General features: G+C 42.8%; 1 protein-coding gene across 3 annotated transcripts in view; it reads left to right on the top strand.

Moving 5' to 3' along the window:
• adamts6 (ADAM metallopeptidase with thrombospondin type 1 motif, 6) overlaps positions 1-13,270 on the top strand; it is a 71,801-nt gene extending 58,531 nt beyond the window's left edge. For all 3 annotated transcript variants that reach the window (XM_044012163.1, XM_044012162.1, XM_044012164.1), the window contains 5 exons: positions 1,441-1,570; positions 3,736-3,940; positions 4,024-4,200; positions 8,334-8,490; positions 10,291-13,270. In XM_044012163.1, the coding sequence (XP_043868098.1) occupies positions 1,441-1,570; positions 3,736-3,940; positions 4,024-4,200; positions 8,334-8,490; positions 10,291-10,400 (779 nt within the window). In that variant the 3' untranslated portion in view covers positions 10,401-13,270. The remainder of the gene's footprint in view (positions 1-1,440; positions 1,571-3,735; positions 3,941-4,023; positions 4,201-8,333; positions 8,491-10,290) is intronic.
• The last annotated feature ends 3,817 nt before the right edge of the window (positions 13,271-17,087 follow it).

Here is a 17,087-nt window from a genome sequence, read left to right as displayed (position 1 = left end):
TTGAATAATAGCTCTCCAAGCATTTTGGTGTTGAATACCATAACATGCTGCGGGTGTTTTAAAGTCTTTTTGAATATTTCTAACCCTTTCAAATATTTTGTACTTCATCTCTGTCTCCCTCTGTGTGTGTGTGTGTGTGTGTCATTCTATAAATCTTCCCCCAACCAATAATTCCACAAATGCTGAAGAGCAGTGTGTGGAAACCCAGTATCATAATTTGAGATGGGTTTCCAAAATCATTACTTTATAGCCCAGAGATTCATCCCTTCTAATAAAGTCAATATGTATATTTTCCATATTTTAGCCAGAGTAATGAATAAGGTGTAATTTCTGTGAATGAGCTGCTCTGCATAGCTTCTGGTTTACCAGAGCTGCACACAGATGTAGCCGCTCTTCCAGAGCGCTTGTCCTACAAAGTCAAACATGCAAAATGTGAAACCGCACTGCAATGTTGACCAGAGCCTCAAGAATGACTAAGCCAAACCTTTTAGCCCAAAAGCAATGGGTTTCATGTAACAATAAACAGTGTTTCTTCCCAGTTGTCAAGCGTGGCCTGGATGGGTTTGTAATATTTTGTAAAAGCATGACTGAATAAGCATGTGGGTTTTTCTGAGGAAGTATTTCCAAGTCCTGAGCAGAGGTTTGAAGTCGTTCCTTAGATGGAGAAGCACACACGCGGCCTTCCAGCATCATAAACATGCCTGTGCATTGTTGATCCAAACGATCTAATTTGTGTCTACCATGTGTCTGTGATCGCACGGAGGCTTAAATCAGTAACGCTTTATTTAAATCATTCACCCATTCGATGCAGCCAGCTCAGCTAATCGTGAAGCGATGTTTAATATATCACTGCTCTAATAAAACCTATGAAAAACACCTTCTGACAGCCTTACAACTGAAACTGCTTCACCCTTATGGTTCACACCAGGCCTCCAAACTGTAATTCACTTCAACAACAGATGGGTAGATTTTCTATACTACACACACACACACACACGCAACACACACAGGCACACGTGCAGACATACGCATGCATCCATATCTCATTACAGCTGCCAGACAAGTCTGCTGTGGGATATGTCCCATGAGGGTCCAACAGACCCATTCTGAATTGCTGTGGCATACACACACACACACACACATACATGCACACAGTGGGAGTTGTGACACCGATACAGTAGCCCTCACTCTCTCCATTAGAAGCCAAAGTAAAGAGCTCTCTGCTCTGTAAAAGTGATTTGCCAAGATATCCTGCAAAGAATCAGGAATTTACATGTCTGGATTTGCTACAGACTGAAAGTGATACCATGTCCGCTCAAACACAGCGCTCAACACGACGGCTGGCTTCCATGTTTCTCGAGTGATTTAATGTGCAAGATCAGCTGAGTCCCAGTGCTGCTCTATTGATCAGTCTCCCCCCTTCTCCTTCTCCTCCTGCAGGTTCGCAAAAGCAGGAGGTGGTGTGTAAGAGGCTGGACGACAACTCTGTGGTGCAGAACAGCTACTGTGACCCAGACAGCAAACCTCCAGAGAAACAGAGGGACTGCAACACTGAGCCGTGTCCCCCAGAGTACGTATTGCTAAACTTTTATAGCTTTTTTTTCTCTATGTAATTGCTCAAAAATCTGACCGAAATTTAACAAATCAAGTCACAACATTACAAACACAGATAGGCTTTACAGTCTGCACAACAAGTGACACCCTCTATCCTTAGACCCTAACTCTGAGCGAGGAAAAACTCTTTACATTTGAAACACAGTGCGTAGATAAGGGATTTTTATAAATGATTGAATCAATGAATTATCAACAACATTACCATTAAACTGTAGTGTGTAACTTCTAAATATAAAGGTCTATCAAATTCAAGACAGACAGCAACATTGAGGAAGTCAAATGAAATTACTGCAAACTGGTTTGACTGAAAACTCAGAGAAGCACCCACAAAAAGATTCAGATGTGAATTCTACTGCTCCAAAAACTTTGTTGTAGCCGATTCAGCAGTTTGACTGGATAAATGCTTCTTGCCCCGACCCACCCCTGTTCTACTGCTGTATACACACAAACACTCCCTGAGTCACATCTGATAGTTTTCAGATGGAGGACGTGGCATGCAAATAAAGTTTCAGTGTTTCTGTTCACAAAGAGTAAACAGAGACAGAATAATATTATCAAAAATCCCCAAAAGTTGAGTGCAACTTGCTTATAAAGCTGCTGTTATAAACTTTTATATTATAAACTACACCATCTTTGTGATGACAGTGGTGTGACTAAACCAAAACAGTCAAATTTCATGCTGTAAAACCAAAGCAGTGTCCTAAGAGATGCTAAAGGGCTTCAAAGTATTGAGGGAACGTGCATTGACTGATGATTCTCTATTGGTTTGTTCCTACACCTTTTCACACTATGCAGATATTTGATCCACTGTTCATATGAAAAAAAAAAAAACTTGAGCAGAGCAACTTTAAGTTAATGCTTTCAAAAGGAAAACCCTCCATAAAACAAGACTGACTGGTGATATTAATTCACCTTCAATGAGCCCTGGTTGTAAAATGTGTTTGGAAGAAAATAATAAAATAAAAGTACAGTGATTTATAACTGCATATGTTAACTATTTTCAATGTTTGCCTGGTGCCAACAATAAGAGCCTTGGAAATGACCACCTGTGTTTGATTGTTTTGGCTCCTTTGTCCATCCTGGAGGGGTAATATACACGTATACAGGTGGAATATGAATTTGCACTCGGTGGCCAAATGTCCGTGAAGCTCGAGCCATAGCTGGAAAAGCAGCCAGGCTCACTTCAATCACGCCTGGAAAAAGAGGGAGTGAATGCATCGCATTAATTAGTTTCAGACCATCTAACAATTATTTGTGCATGAAAATGAGTGCTGATGTCTTTCAGCCAAAGTAACTGATAGTTTCATAAATCTACTGTATAAGTGGTCATTTGTTTTCATAGGGTAGCCTACGGTCCACGGCTTATTTATTTTAACATCTGTATTCGGTGGTCACAGACTCGCGGTATCTTGTTTGTTTTCGTTAATACTTGAAAGCTGTGGTGGTGTATGTGTGCATTGAGTTACACTGCACACATGGCATCTGTGTCTGTGTAGGAAGACAAACGCTCTCATGCAGCCTCAGGAAAGGCCGGCAAAATAGGAGACCGTGTAAACACGATTGTTTTAGAATAGGCCCCGGTTTTATAGGCTGGAGTAATGAAAGCTAACAGATGTTTGAACATGTTGTTAATTCTGTATACATTCTTCCAGATGATGTAATCTCTCACAGGCTGGATGTGTTTGGAGTTGCTGTTGTCTGGGCAGTTTTATGATATTCGTTCTGAAGGGTGTTGATGGGGGATTGGACAACACTGGGGCCAAATCTTGGGGAGGTCAGAAGCCCAGCGGCCTGTTGTGGCATGGTCCATCACTTGACACTAAAGCTTAATCTGCAACACCTGTCCACCAGGACACAATATCTCATTCATTCATTCATACAATCAGTCATTGAGTATCTGTAATACTTATCCCCTGAGGGTTCATGGGCCAGTTGGAGCCAATCCCAGTGGACACTGTGTGAGAATTGGTCACCAGAATGTCACTGGGCATCAAACTGGCTGGTTGCTTCAGTAGGTCAGGTGATAAACTGTATGTACATGCTGAAGGAACCACATTGAAAACACTCACAGTGGAGCGTTTCACTTTGATTGTCCTCTTTTAAGATGCTTCTCTTCTACAGGTGGTTTATAGGTGACTGGTCAGAGTGTGGGAAGACATGTGACGGTGGGATAAGGACGAGGACAGTGCTGTGTATCAGGAAGATTGGTCCCGCTGAGGAGGAGACGCTGGAGGACACCCACTGTCTGACTCACCGACCCATTGAACAAGAATCCTGCAACAACCAGTCTTGCCCGCCAAAGTGGGTCACTCTGGATTGGTCTGAGGTACGAGGATATTCTGAAAAGTACTCAGCCTGAAGTACTGTTGTACCATCTTCTTCTTCTCACATATCTTTGTCCCTCTTTAGTGCACACCTAAATGTGGCCCCGGCTACAAGCACCGCATTGCCTTGTGTAAGAGCAGTGATCTGACGAAGACCTTCCCGCCCGCCCACTGCCCGAGCCACAACAAGCCTCCGGTCCGCATCCGCTGCAGTTTAGGACGTTGTCCTCCTCCTCGCTGGATCCCTGGTGAATGGGGACAGGTAAGTCGGTACTTCCTTTACGTTGATATCTACTGTATTGCACCTTCTGTCCATCCAGGGAGATGGATCTCACCCCTTGTGGGTTCATTTTATGTTTGGCTTCAATAGCCTGTGCTTTGCGTTCACTGTACTGTCGTAAATTGTAGCCCCCAATTTACACTTATCAGTTTGTACTTATTATCACTTACTTTTACACACTTTTTATATAATAAATGTTTACATTGTATGATGAAGCTAATAAAGCTATTTTAAAATGGTATTTAAATTCACTCTATTTTACTGTGCTTGGCTCAAAGAACTTGAAATTATGTCAACTGGCATGAATCATTTATGGACTTTTGTCTGAAACGGGCCCGGTCCAATCACTTTATTTACATTAGGCTTAAAGGTAATTATGGAATTATTGATGAGTCGCACAAAAATAGTCTAAGCCTGCCTTCATGTCTATGAAAAAAAGGCGTTTTTTTTTTTTTTGTAATTTTAAAGGACAGGCTGAATGAAAGAGACAAATGATGCACAGATATATTCCATGTGCTCGGGAATGGGTTAGATAATATACACCCGAGTTCCCTCTCTGTCTGTCTGTGTGTGTGTGTGTGTGTGTGTGTGCTTGCTCTGATAGAGGCTGTGCTTGTGTGTTCTAGTGTGAGTGCTCCAGCAGGCCTGCAGTGTGTGATCAGTGGCAGTAATATACTTCTGGCTGTTTGAATTTTATCTCTGCCTCGGTCCAGGCTTCTCTATCACTTCCAGGAACACGATTTAGAGGAAGAGCGAGGAGTAGTGTTCTCGGGTTCACCCTGACATGGCTTAGTGAGCTTAGCAAAAGCTGTTGAACTTTATAACACAGCTGACTCATGTTAGCAAGAGGACGCCAGAAAAACGTGCGTCAGGGAAAGTTGTATCTACAAAAAGTATGGCTTGTTATTTTGTAGCGTTTGTTAATAATTTAGAGCAAAAGTGGAATTTTTAAACAGTGCGCTCTGGTGTTTAGAGGATCGCTCATTCTCTAGTGGAGGCGATGTCATAGTGTCAGTGCTGTGTTGTTCAAGTCAGAGGTCAAGAGTCAGGCAGTCTAGGTCACCACTCTCACTTGGCTTCTCCTCCCAACGGCCACATGTGTGCGTTTGCGAACGCACTTTTTTACAATTCAATCAGCGCCAATAACTGCCATAAACAAAGCAGAGCTGACTGATAACCTCAACGTGGACCATCAAAGAGCAGGCTCATCGCCACACCAAGCCCACGTTAATACCTCATAGAGCAACAGCTGGAGTCTGCTCTTACGCAGCACTTTCTCAAGCACTGCAGAGCGCTGTGTTTGTGTGTGTGTGTGTGAATGTGAGGAACCTCTTTTGTTTTTTTGGCTGTAATTACTAGCTTCACCCTTGCCGGCCCTCGTCCCTCAAAGCATCAGAAAGGGAAGCTTGTTGCCAGCTACAGAACGCCAGGTCTCCCAGACCTAAACCGGTTCAAATCCCACTTAAGTCACGCCATTGACATACACCATCTGTCATGGCTGGCAGCAGGCCCTAATAAAGACTTTCTAATTGGGAAGAGATGACATGTGGGCTCACTGATCTGAGACAGCCAGCGAGGATCAGTGAAGGTGACAGAAAGCCCGTCAGCAGGAGGCAGCCATTTGTTGATGGCTGAGTTCACATCACACCCTCATACTTGGACACACACACACACACACAGTGATAGCTCACAGGTGTGTTATACCTCAGTGCTTCCAATGAAGATTAATTATGAAGACATCCACTTTATTTGTGGTTGTTTTGCCAAATGCATGTTGGCACCTTCTGTAATTGTTATTTTGGACTTTATTGCTTTTTTTATCCTCCTGTAAAAAGTTTAATGGCTACTCATATAATCAATCTTAAGTTTTTATTATCACTGGCACATTGATGGAAGTCAGACATAGACATGCAGGTGCACATTTTGGGCTCAGTACAACAACGTCTTCATGTATCTAAAAACAATTGTGTTGTCAAGGCAAGTCCATCAAGCCTTGTCTTCTGAGAGGGAATCGAGCCAATGTTGAAAACATGTTGAAGAAAGCTTCTTTATTCAACCTAAACAACAATGGCATTTTATTGTTTCTCAGTATAGCAGTGCTATGCGACACAGGAAGTAATTAGACAGAGGTAACAATATGAGTTGACTGAAAACAAAAAGGTTTCAGAAGGGAATTATCCTGCTCATTCAGCAGTTTGATGGGATATGATCACTGATTCTGCCCCTTCACTGCTGGTGTAGACACTAGGGCATTAACAAAAAAGCCGATGTGTTGACGCCTTGACGTCAGTGGCACAAGTCGACAAGTCGTATGTTTTTTTTCCTCTCTGTTTACACAATGCACTCTCTCTGATTAAATGAGAGTTGGGTACCTTGTCGGTCTTCCTAAAAACATAGGTCTTGGTTTGGTTCAAATTAACCAAATGTAAGAAGTGGACTACAACGCAGGGCAAACACTACACAACCAAAACATATGCATGTGTAAAACAATATCCAGGAGAAATGGCTGAGCCCATTGTTGCAGCGTATATATGTGTCGTATGTTCACATAAAACGATAGGATTTGATGCAGCGCCATGTTTTTCTCTTTTGTGGAGGAAACAAAAGTTGCCCTGCATTAACCAACAGATGAGCGAAAAGGTTCAGTGTGAAAGCAAACTCGGACCCAATTGAACCGAGTCCCTAATCGTACCGAGTCTGGCGGACGATTAGGTGTGAAGATGACTTGAATCTGGTGGGCATGTACCTGGGGGTGGAAAATGGAGGGAGAGATGTTATTTCTGTTATGCACTTAAAATTACCTGAAAATTCAAGGTATTAGCCTATGTTTTGTTTGTTTAAATGTCTTTGAGAAGGCATGTTTTTTTTTTTTTGAAAGTGCACTTTCACCATTGACTGTTAATGTGACAGAGAAACGTTGCCCATTGTTGTACAGGTGTGTTCCTCTGCTGTGTCAATGTGATGACATCATCAAACGACTTGCCTTCTCGACTTTATTTGACAGATACGTCGATCTGAAAATAATTAAAAGTCATTAATGCCCTGCTTGACATTGTCTGTTTTCAGGTGGAGGACACGGCATACAAACAATGTTACATTGCTTTTGTTAATGAAAACCAAACAGAAGCAGAATAATAACGTCAACAACAAAAACACAAGACTTCCCTGCAGCTTGGACAGAAAATAGCAACTGGAGAGGGAATGGAAAGATCAACTTTGGACAGTTTCAAAAAAAAGAAAAAGGTGTAAAATCAAAAGGAGCTAAATGCACTGATGTCTGGTCAATGTCAGCAAATGACATGGTCTTAACTTGAACAAGATGATGGTCATTTATCGATACTGATTATAGTCACAGGAGGTTTGGAACCAATCCCAGCTGACACTGGGTCAGAAGCAGAGCACATAGTCATAGCAAAACATGTACGTGGACCTCAGCACTGATACTTCCTTTTACTTTGCCTGTAGCTGCAGTTGTTGCACTTGTTAGTGTATGTGTCTGCTGATTTGGCCTCATCACCTTCATGGTTGTGATCATGGAGGCACATACTGTGCTTTACATTCTTACATTATGCAGATATGGCATCTTTTTGAGGTCCATCTTGAACAAACAAATCCACATACTGTATGCACATATGTGAAAGTTTTATCATTAAAACTGCAGCACTGTATATATTTGTGAAAAGTCAAGGACGTTTTGCTCAAGTACTTTGCCTCTTTGACTTTGTTTTCCACTGCATCCTTCACTCATGCATGTTGGTTTAAGAAGAGAAACACGAGGTAATGTTCTGTTTCACTCCTGACACAAGCATAAAAATGAGCCTATTTGGGCAGAGAAACTCCTCATGAGCAACATTTGACGTGGCTACTCCGAGTTAGGAAACACAGCAGTGAGAGGCAGCCAACTGAATCACTCAAAAAAAAAAAAGAGAAGGGGAATGGGACTCTCCTCACTGGCTGCAGTGTTGACTGGATGATTGGTGCATGTGCAGGGATTACTCAGAATATTTGAATGTGTATCTAGGTGCATAAGGGGGCACAAACAGGGGGGGATTCCCTCCAATTGCACCTGCATTTATAATGTCATTTGACTCTCACTCTGATGTCATCTGTTACAGTGTTCAGCGCAGTGCGGCCTGGGTCAGCAGATGAGGACGGTGCAGTGTCTGTCGTACACCGGGCAGCCGTCTAACGATTGTGCAGAGTCCCTCCGGCCCCCCACCATGCAGCAGTGTGAGAGCAAGTGTGACGCAACCCCCATTTCAAATGGCGACGGTAAGACGAGTAAATGCACCGTACCCCATCTCTACTGTACCGCACGCACATGTCTGAGTCTGCCATCACATTTTAATAGCGCTGGCCCAGCTCGTATGTGTGACGAGCTGTCGGCTCGCAGTCTTCATCGCAGTCACAAAAAGACGCGGCACGGTCGCCAGACAGACGCAGGTCTTTCTCTGCCTTCAAATGCAAAGGCAGATGGTTTATGTGAGCACCTATTGTGCTGTATCTGCATAGCCCGACTGAAAAGGCTATGAACCGTCTCCATCTTCATCTTCACCGTTCTACTATGACCTAAACACACTTGGATGACACACTCCTCTACACTTTGCCAGCTACATTAATCTTTCCAGTGAGGCTGGCTCCTGGTCAAAGCCAAACAGCTCAGGCCTCCATATACACTTACACATGATGGATGGCTATTCAGATGCATAGAGAAGGGCCTTTCGATTAAGCTGAATGGAAAACGTGAGCAGCGTTTACAGGCTGGCTAATGGGATTAGCTGTAGGCTAATTGTTCCTTTACGGACAGCAGTGAGGCAACGTCTCGTTTCATTTGGCTCTAAGGAAGCAGGGGCCAAAGCCTAATAAGGAAAGACACTCTGATCGTGATAAGGCATTTAGAGCCTGTCCAGCATCCAGCAAGCAGTTTGTACGTGTGTGTATATGAGTGTGCATGGTGGAGATGGCAGACATCCCACTCTGTGAACGAGGCCAGGATCTGTCTCAGCCTCACTCTCTGCGTCCAAGTATAGTTTTATTATGTTAAAGCCTGAGGGAGATGCACCAGCTCTGATGCAGCAGGTGAGTCTTAGTCTGTGTCCCTGCAGTGTTACAGAGTCAGTGACTCAGTTTGTTGTACAAAACATGTATTTGTAACCCAACTTTGGATATTTCTCCTAACCAAAGTAACACAAACACAAGCAAAAATAGTAACATGTTAAAAATAAAATATGACAAAGAAAGAAGGGGGAAAAAAAGGTCCTGAAAATTCGAACAACACTGAATCTATCTTAGCCAGCTGTTGGCAGTAATGTTAGAATGTACTGCAGGGGCTCACTGCTCACTTCTGTAAAGTGGACTTTCAGTCAGTAACATAGCACTTGCAGTGAACTCTGTCACTACTGTTACTTCAGTAGTAGGAACACTCAATACATTATTATAGGGTAGCGTCTATTAGAGCTAAATACATTAAGTTAGAGCTACTCAATAGCTGTATAGCCCTTCAGGAGGGTAGTGCTAAAAGAAGTAAAAGAAGTAGAAGTAAATTGGTCCTTTTTATTTGGTTTCTCTATCCAGGTCATGTTATAAAAATCACTTATTATTCTTTTTACACTATGATAATTGGAGTATAACAAAGTATATCAAGTATGTCTTAAACATAATAATAATAATAATAATATGGCTCCAGCTCAAAGTATAATGGTGCTGATTTAGATAAGTTCAACATTTTTGGTTCATGTTGTGCAAACTGCAGACAGACATGCATCTTTTCCCATCATGCATCTTTTTCTTTTAATTAGAAAACAAGGACATACAACGATGACATCATTGCATCATTCATTTACAACAATCACATACAATAAAACACAAAGAAGCCTGACCTGGCAGACATGATGGAGACCAAACGTAAAACAATTACATTCCTCCTGAATGAAGAAGTTCACCTCTGGGTGAAAAGTGTAGCTAGAAGCGATTCACCTGTTACTCGTGAAAAAAAAACTTTGAAAACAAGTTTGAAACATATTAAATTACTCTGCTCTCTCTCTCTGTGTGTATGTGTGTGTGTGTGTGCAGAATGCAAAGATGTAAACAAAGTGGCCTACTGCCCGCTGGTGCTGAAGTTCAAGTTCTGCAGCCGAGCGTACTTCAGACAGATGTGCTGCAAGACCTGCCAGGGCCACTGACGCTCGGAGCACACGGGCGAGATACAGTTTCAAACAGAGCGAGGAGAACAATAAGAAGAAGAAGAAGAGCAAAGATGGAGGGAGGCTGGCACAGCACTGCAAGAGAGAGAGAGAGAGAAGAAGGAAGGAAACAGGGCAGACTGGACAGCAAAACTCTGGAGAGGAGCAAGAACTTCCCTGTTTCATATCTGATCCTCCTGCCCTCCATCCTGGTGGAATCCAAACCACTTGCTCAGCTCATGACGCTGAGACAAACCATTTTGTTTTTCGTTGTTGTTGTGTTTTTAATTTTCACTTCTGTGAAGTGGAACTTGGACGATTGTTAGTTGGTATTTTTATTATAATAATAATTATTGATATCATTGTTAGTCGTGCTCCATGTTTGTTGTTTCAATTAATCCAAAGTGCTGGACACATCACTCACACAGGATGTTCCCCAGAGACGTGCAGGCGGAGGGGAGAAGGGCATGGAAGCAGGAGACTCCTGTGTGGGACTCCTGTCTGTGGGACGACTGTGATGGTGCTATTGGCAGGCAGACTTTTTGGCTTCAGTGCACTTTTTCATGTAAATACAATTATTTACAACTTACTGCTCAACAGAGAAATCCCATCGGTGTACTGTATATTTATTGTACAATTCCAAACAGAGCTGAGATATTGTCCTCTGATCATGTTTTTGTCACATGATAGCCTAACTTTCATGGGAGGGAATGTAATGTGATTGAATTTCAATGTCTCTGCTGGAATGAAAATATTACATACTGTAAAATACATTAGACCCTTATAAACTGTAAGGATTTATATATTATATATAATGTTTATCCTGCACCAGAAAATACCAAGTAGTTATTGGCAAGCTTTTAATCCATCTTTACTTCCCAGATGGGTGCCTTAATTATTGATAACGCTAAGCAAAGTTCACCCAGTGTCCAAATTAGAATGAAGACATTGTCAGACGGTGCCTGGGCCTCAAGAAAACACTGTTACCAAACTGGCCTTTTGCTAAACGTCCCATTGAGGAGCTTTCAGTTGACTTTTGAAGGATTACTTTTGAAGGAGCACATTCTATGAAGCGGCCTGGTCACTAGAGTCACAGTGCAGTCACTATTTCCTATTAGTTTCCTATTTGCTATTATTTAACCAGATGTTGGTTCGGTTGGCCGTCGTGTTTTTGTGTCTCAGCAGGAAGCCAACACCGTTACACTGATGAGAATGAAGGGAATGGCTTCATTCTCAATGGAGAACATGCATTTTTGGATGAGAAGATTGATACCACTCTAATGTCTGTTCAGTGAATATGAAGCCAGCTAAGCATTAAGACCCGATACCGGGAGAAACCATTGTCTTGTAGGCTGAAAAAAGCTGCAGGAGGAAGATCACGTCTTATTATGACTTAATAGTGTTCAGGTATTGCCCTAAGGTGCAGGGGCATTGCAGCATGGGAGCCCGAGATTAGAACGGGGGCCCCCCCCAATAATTGCTGATTACGTTAGTCCACAGTAACAACAGTAAGAACCTCTTTTAAGTTCTACGATGCACCGCTTAATTAGGCCCTTATGTGTTTTTGTTAAGATAAAATCATCCTTTATTAGTCTCACAATGGGGAAATACATCAGAGCTACAACTTCATTGAGGTCTGCTTTCTTAAGCACCGTTCCCACTCGTCAACAAACCCCATTTAACACACATACACGAGTGGTATTGTGGTTTTCTCGCCCTAAACTTGCATTTTAATCTCAAATGTCTGACTCTACCTAGAAATAAGGGGCCAGCACTCACTATGCAAACCCATCAGATTGATTGTGGAGACATTGTCAGACCACATTTCCAGGATTCAGACACTTATCAGTTGACTCACTCCTCTGACTTTCCCCCCCACTTAATTATATATTTTTTCCTGGGGTACTGCGTTTACCTATTTTTCCCCCGTGTGCTACCCTGAGGTTTTAAAGCCCCCCCGGGCGTCTGGTGCTATCAAGTGGGTGCTTCCATTCAACCCTCTCCAGTGAGGCTGGATCCAAACAATATGAAATAATATCCTGTCAGTATCTCTGTTAGTAAATGCTGGTCATGTTATTTGTTCTGTCTGTATCTGTGTATACCTCACACTGGGAACTTTCATCGTTAGCCCCTGTATTTTTTTGTTGTTTGTTTGTTTGCGCTACCAACAAAATGGACACTCACGCAGTTGTAACCGTGGTAACCCTTTACCCAGATGACATTTCTGCTGGCGTAAAGGGTGCGTATGAAAGGGAAACGCCTGTGGGATTTTCTCCATCACACACTTCGAGCACGAGTCCGAGAAATCCGAGAGACGATGTGCGAGGATCTCATTGAAGCTGTCAACAACTAACTTCTACATTTTTGCTGCTGCTACTTTTTCGTAGCCACCTTCAGTATGACGATGTCGGAACAGGTTTCAGCGGTTGCCAAACCAGGAGTGAGGCGACCTGGGAAAGAGGACAGTGGATGCCGAGAAGCATTTAGACATTGCTTGGACTAACTCAACTGCTGGCCGTGGGATTTGGAGCCTCCAGAAAAAAAAGTGAAATCAATCAAACTGGTACTCATTGCTGTGAACTTGGATGTTTGAATGTCACATTGCTATTACCTGTACCTAAGTGCAACAGAAATGAAAAAGCATCATGTGATTAGTTGCATATATTTTATATTCGGTATTAATGTTGGTACACTGTTACTAATTTTTTTTTCAAATGTAAATTATATGCTAATTTATTGTGTTGTCTCACTTGTACATTTATTTCACTGCATGCAAACTGAAACTTAGCATAGTGAAAAAAATGCAGTGATACAGCCCTTCACCAACATTTTTTAAAAAGTAGATACAATAAAAAAGAGCAGCTTTTAAATAGAAAGTCTAAGTGGGTTTATTCATTTCCCTGCTTGTCCAAACACATCGGAACACGTCCCTGCAGTATTTCTAGTCAACAAAATGAAAAGTCTTTGGTTAGATGCTCCATTCTCACAGGCTTTAAGAGATATATACTCTTGTCCTTTCACTCAACTCCTGGAAATCACCCACAGCATGAGAGCAGCTAATGGCATCACACCAGGGATCCCGTTACCTCTGCTGAAGAAATCCATTCATTCACAGCCTCAGTTTAGGGTGACCGAACTGGAGAAGTCTGTAAAAGCTTCTTTCTTTTTTCTAATAGACCTTAACTCCGACACGCCAGCTACATTATCATCTGAGATTTATAAATGTCAGCAGCGTCAAACATCTTTGCGAAGTGTTCCAGCTTTGTTGCCATAGAGCTCTTCTCCTTCCTCTCATCCTCAGCCTCAAGTGTCTGGATTCACTCTTAAGGAGCTGTGAGGTTTCCACTCTCCTTGGTAATTAATTCCAAATAAACACTAACTAGCCCACTTGGCTGGGAAACACTGCCGTCTCCTCCTAATCCACAGTGTCCAATTACAGAGGGAGACAGATGGCCTGTTTGGTCTAATGTAACCAGTTTAGAATACCTGTATGTCTGGCCGAGCTTCTGTCTCCCGTACTGGACTGTCTGCAGCGGTCTGTGATTACATTAGTCCTAATCTGCAGCGCTCAAGACGATACAGAGCGGGAGAAAAAGGTGGTGGAGTTCAGGCTGAGGGATCCCGTGTCTGAAGATGATCGGACTTGACGGCATTAAGAGCGCTGCTTCACACCAATCACTGGCACATTTGCTCGTAGTGTACGCTGATGACGGCGTGTTGTACATGTAACGCGTAAACAAAAGACTCTTGAGAAACTCAACACTGTCCCTGCATACTGTGGTTACATGAATGCCACTCTTATTTTCATTTAAGGATGCATAGCTGGTGCTCTGAAAATGCCTGTTGTTCACACTCCCCTGGAGTTTTAAAGCCCCCTGAAATCAAAGTTTAAAAACGCAGCTGGCTTTATTTTGTTCGAAAACTTTGAGGCTGCATTTTAGTCTGGACGGACAAAAAAAAACAAAAAACAGACCCACATTCACTTCCTGGTTGGTTTTTATAAGCCATGACTCGACTATCAGCTGTGAAACATAAGATCACTTCAGACGCTAACCAGTTTCGTTGGTGTAGTAAAATAAATCCTAATCCATTTTTATTACCAAAGCGTCACATGTCGCCGCTCTGTCACATCCCCTGGCGTGGCCTGACACAAGTTACCGTTCAGTTCAAGTCAGTTGACTCCAATGGTGGCACATTTAGGAGCTCAGAACAACAACAGCGGTGAAATAAAAGTCAAAGTTGTCACAGGCGCTTTTGTTGGACCTTTGATTGATCGCTGTCTGGTTTCCAGTTCCTTGTTTCCTGTTTTATTTTGTACTTCTTCCAAGTGTGTGAACCTTGTCAGGTTTCGCTTCCTGTCCCGTCTTACCTGTTGATTGTCTGCCCTGCCCTGATGTGTTTCACCTGTGTCTTGTTAGTGTCACCTGTGTCTGATTGTCCCCGTCTCCCCAGTGCAGGGGTAAGCAACCTTTGGCACTTGTGCCACGGGTGGCACTCTGTGGCATAAATTCATGATTTCATGGGTTTGAGTGACAGCTCCGCAGCAGATACAGGCTTTACGACAAGGTACTGTAGTCTCAGTTTTGGTTTGGCCTAACTTCCCAGACAGAGCAGTGTTTTTTTAAGATGTATTTTCTTAAAATGATTATTATTAAGCTTGAGCAGATACAGCATTCAGATGTGCTCTATGAATGGAATAAAATTCCAGGGAAATATTGGAAATGTTTTTGTATTTTGTGTTAACAATAATAATAATAATTTGTGTTATTGTTGAAAATGGCACACTAGATGAGAAGAAAATTTCAAACTGGCATTCCATGTCACAAAGGTTGCCGACCCCTGCCCTAGTGTATTCAATATTTACACTCACCAGTGTCTTTGTCAGTTTGTTGGTTTGTTTGATTCCATGATTCAGTCCTGTCTGTTACTCTGGTTTTCCTTGAGTATGGATGGATCTAACTGAGCCGTCCCGTGTCTCTCAGACGTGGAAGGGTACCTTGTGTGACTGTAAAGGCCCTGGTATACTTCCCGAGCACATGCCGCGAGCGCCGAAGTGTGCATTGCACATTGCGGACCCTGGTATACTCCTGTAGTGTCTGACTTCATCCTCCTCTGAGGAGGTTGTGTCTTGGGCATAACTAAATGAGGACTACATTGAGGACTGTTCATAATTTTTATGCCCACGTGTTGACTCCCCTGTAGTCTCCCTGACATGGTCCATGTGTATTTGAGAGAACAAGTGACAAGCTGATTTACCAGTCCACTGGGCCGCTGAGACTTGGATCTCACAGTCTGCTTGTGATAAGAGGTGTAAAGAGGATGGAGAACAGATTTTCTGGAAAGAGCTGAGCGTGAGAGAAGCCATTGCAGTTGCTCACTAACAATTAATTATTGAGTCAACCCAAGGGATAAGATTCTGCAATTATTCGGTACATTTAAATATACACAAAATACTCACTTACACACATTTCCAGCCACATTGGATGGTAAACACCCGCCTTCACTTGTTGAGTTTGGCATGGCATTAACCTTGGCTGTGGTCCTGGGCACATACCATAGCTCTTGAACGTAAAGCCAGGGCTGGTTTTTGCACATTTATTCCCCAGCTGGGTGGTGAGAGGATTAGTGATGAACAACACAACTCATAGCTCTCTATGGCTTTATCGCGCCTAATCAAAGTTGCCGTGGTACGGTGGTGTCATCGATGAGTGCTTGAAGTGTTTCCGACACTCTGCCATTTGAACACACTGCAGCAGGACTAGCGGCTCCAGATGGTGTGGCTGGAGACGGTGCATGCATGGACTCGGAGGGGATCTGACAGACAGGAATGCTGCTCTGGGATGAGAAGGTCATGGCTCCAGCACTTGCTATCTTCTGGGCTGCTGCCTGTTAGGCCACAGTGTTTTGTTTTTTTTCCCACAGCTGACACCCAGATCAAACTACTGTGGGTGAGATCAAAGCTGGTGGTGGTTTTGGAGGACAGGTGATGCACCAAGATTGTTTCAGTGTTCCAGCACCTTGAGATTTGCCTCCATCTACTGTGAACATTAGACTGGGTCTAATATGCAATGCTAAAGTGCTTTTACTTTGAAACACGCCGTGTCCATGACATATGTGACAGATATAGATGTTGAAACTGCAGTGAAATATTGTTTTTAGTGTTACTAAACTTGTATTTCCCAAAATAGCAGCACGGCTAACTCATGCTGCTATTTGCGCCCCGGTAGAGTGGACGCTCTCATCAATTAACATGTGTACCGAAATGAAAAGCACAACACAAAGTGACGCCATACCTAAACATACATAATGTGCTGCACATTGAGCAGGAAAGCTTTTCTTAGTTCACTGGCAAAATGAGTGTAATTGAAAGTTGCTACTTTCAGCATGTGCAGCATTTACTGTAAGAGAAAAAAGGGAAAGCTTTACTGGAGCAAAAAGAAAGCCACAGTCATCACAGAAATGTACAAGTGTGTCATCATATACTGAAAACCAAGCATGTCCAAAAAGTCTGGCCCCTGGGCCATTCATGGCACAAGGACAGATTTTATGTGGCCCCTGACTTCCTTCTCAAAATGTATTGTTTATGGCCTGCCAGCGCGATCAGACAGAATTAAGAAATCCAAGTTGCATTTCTTCTCTTGGCAGTGTTATGGCCGCCGCTTCCAACACTGATGGAAATTACTTTTT

This window comes from Solea senegalensis, linkage group LG21 (genome assembly GCF_019176455.1).
Source record: "Solea senegalensis isolate Sse05_10M linkage group LG21, IFAPA_SoseM_1, whole genome shotgun sequence".
Classification (NCBI taxonomy): Eukaryota; Metazoa; Chordata; class Actinopteri; order Pleuronectiformes; family Soleidae; genus Solea; species Solea senegalensis.
The sequence above is the reverse complement of the archived record's forward strand: the minus strand, read 5'-3'. Positions and strand labels throughout refer to the sequence as shown.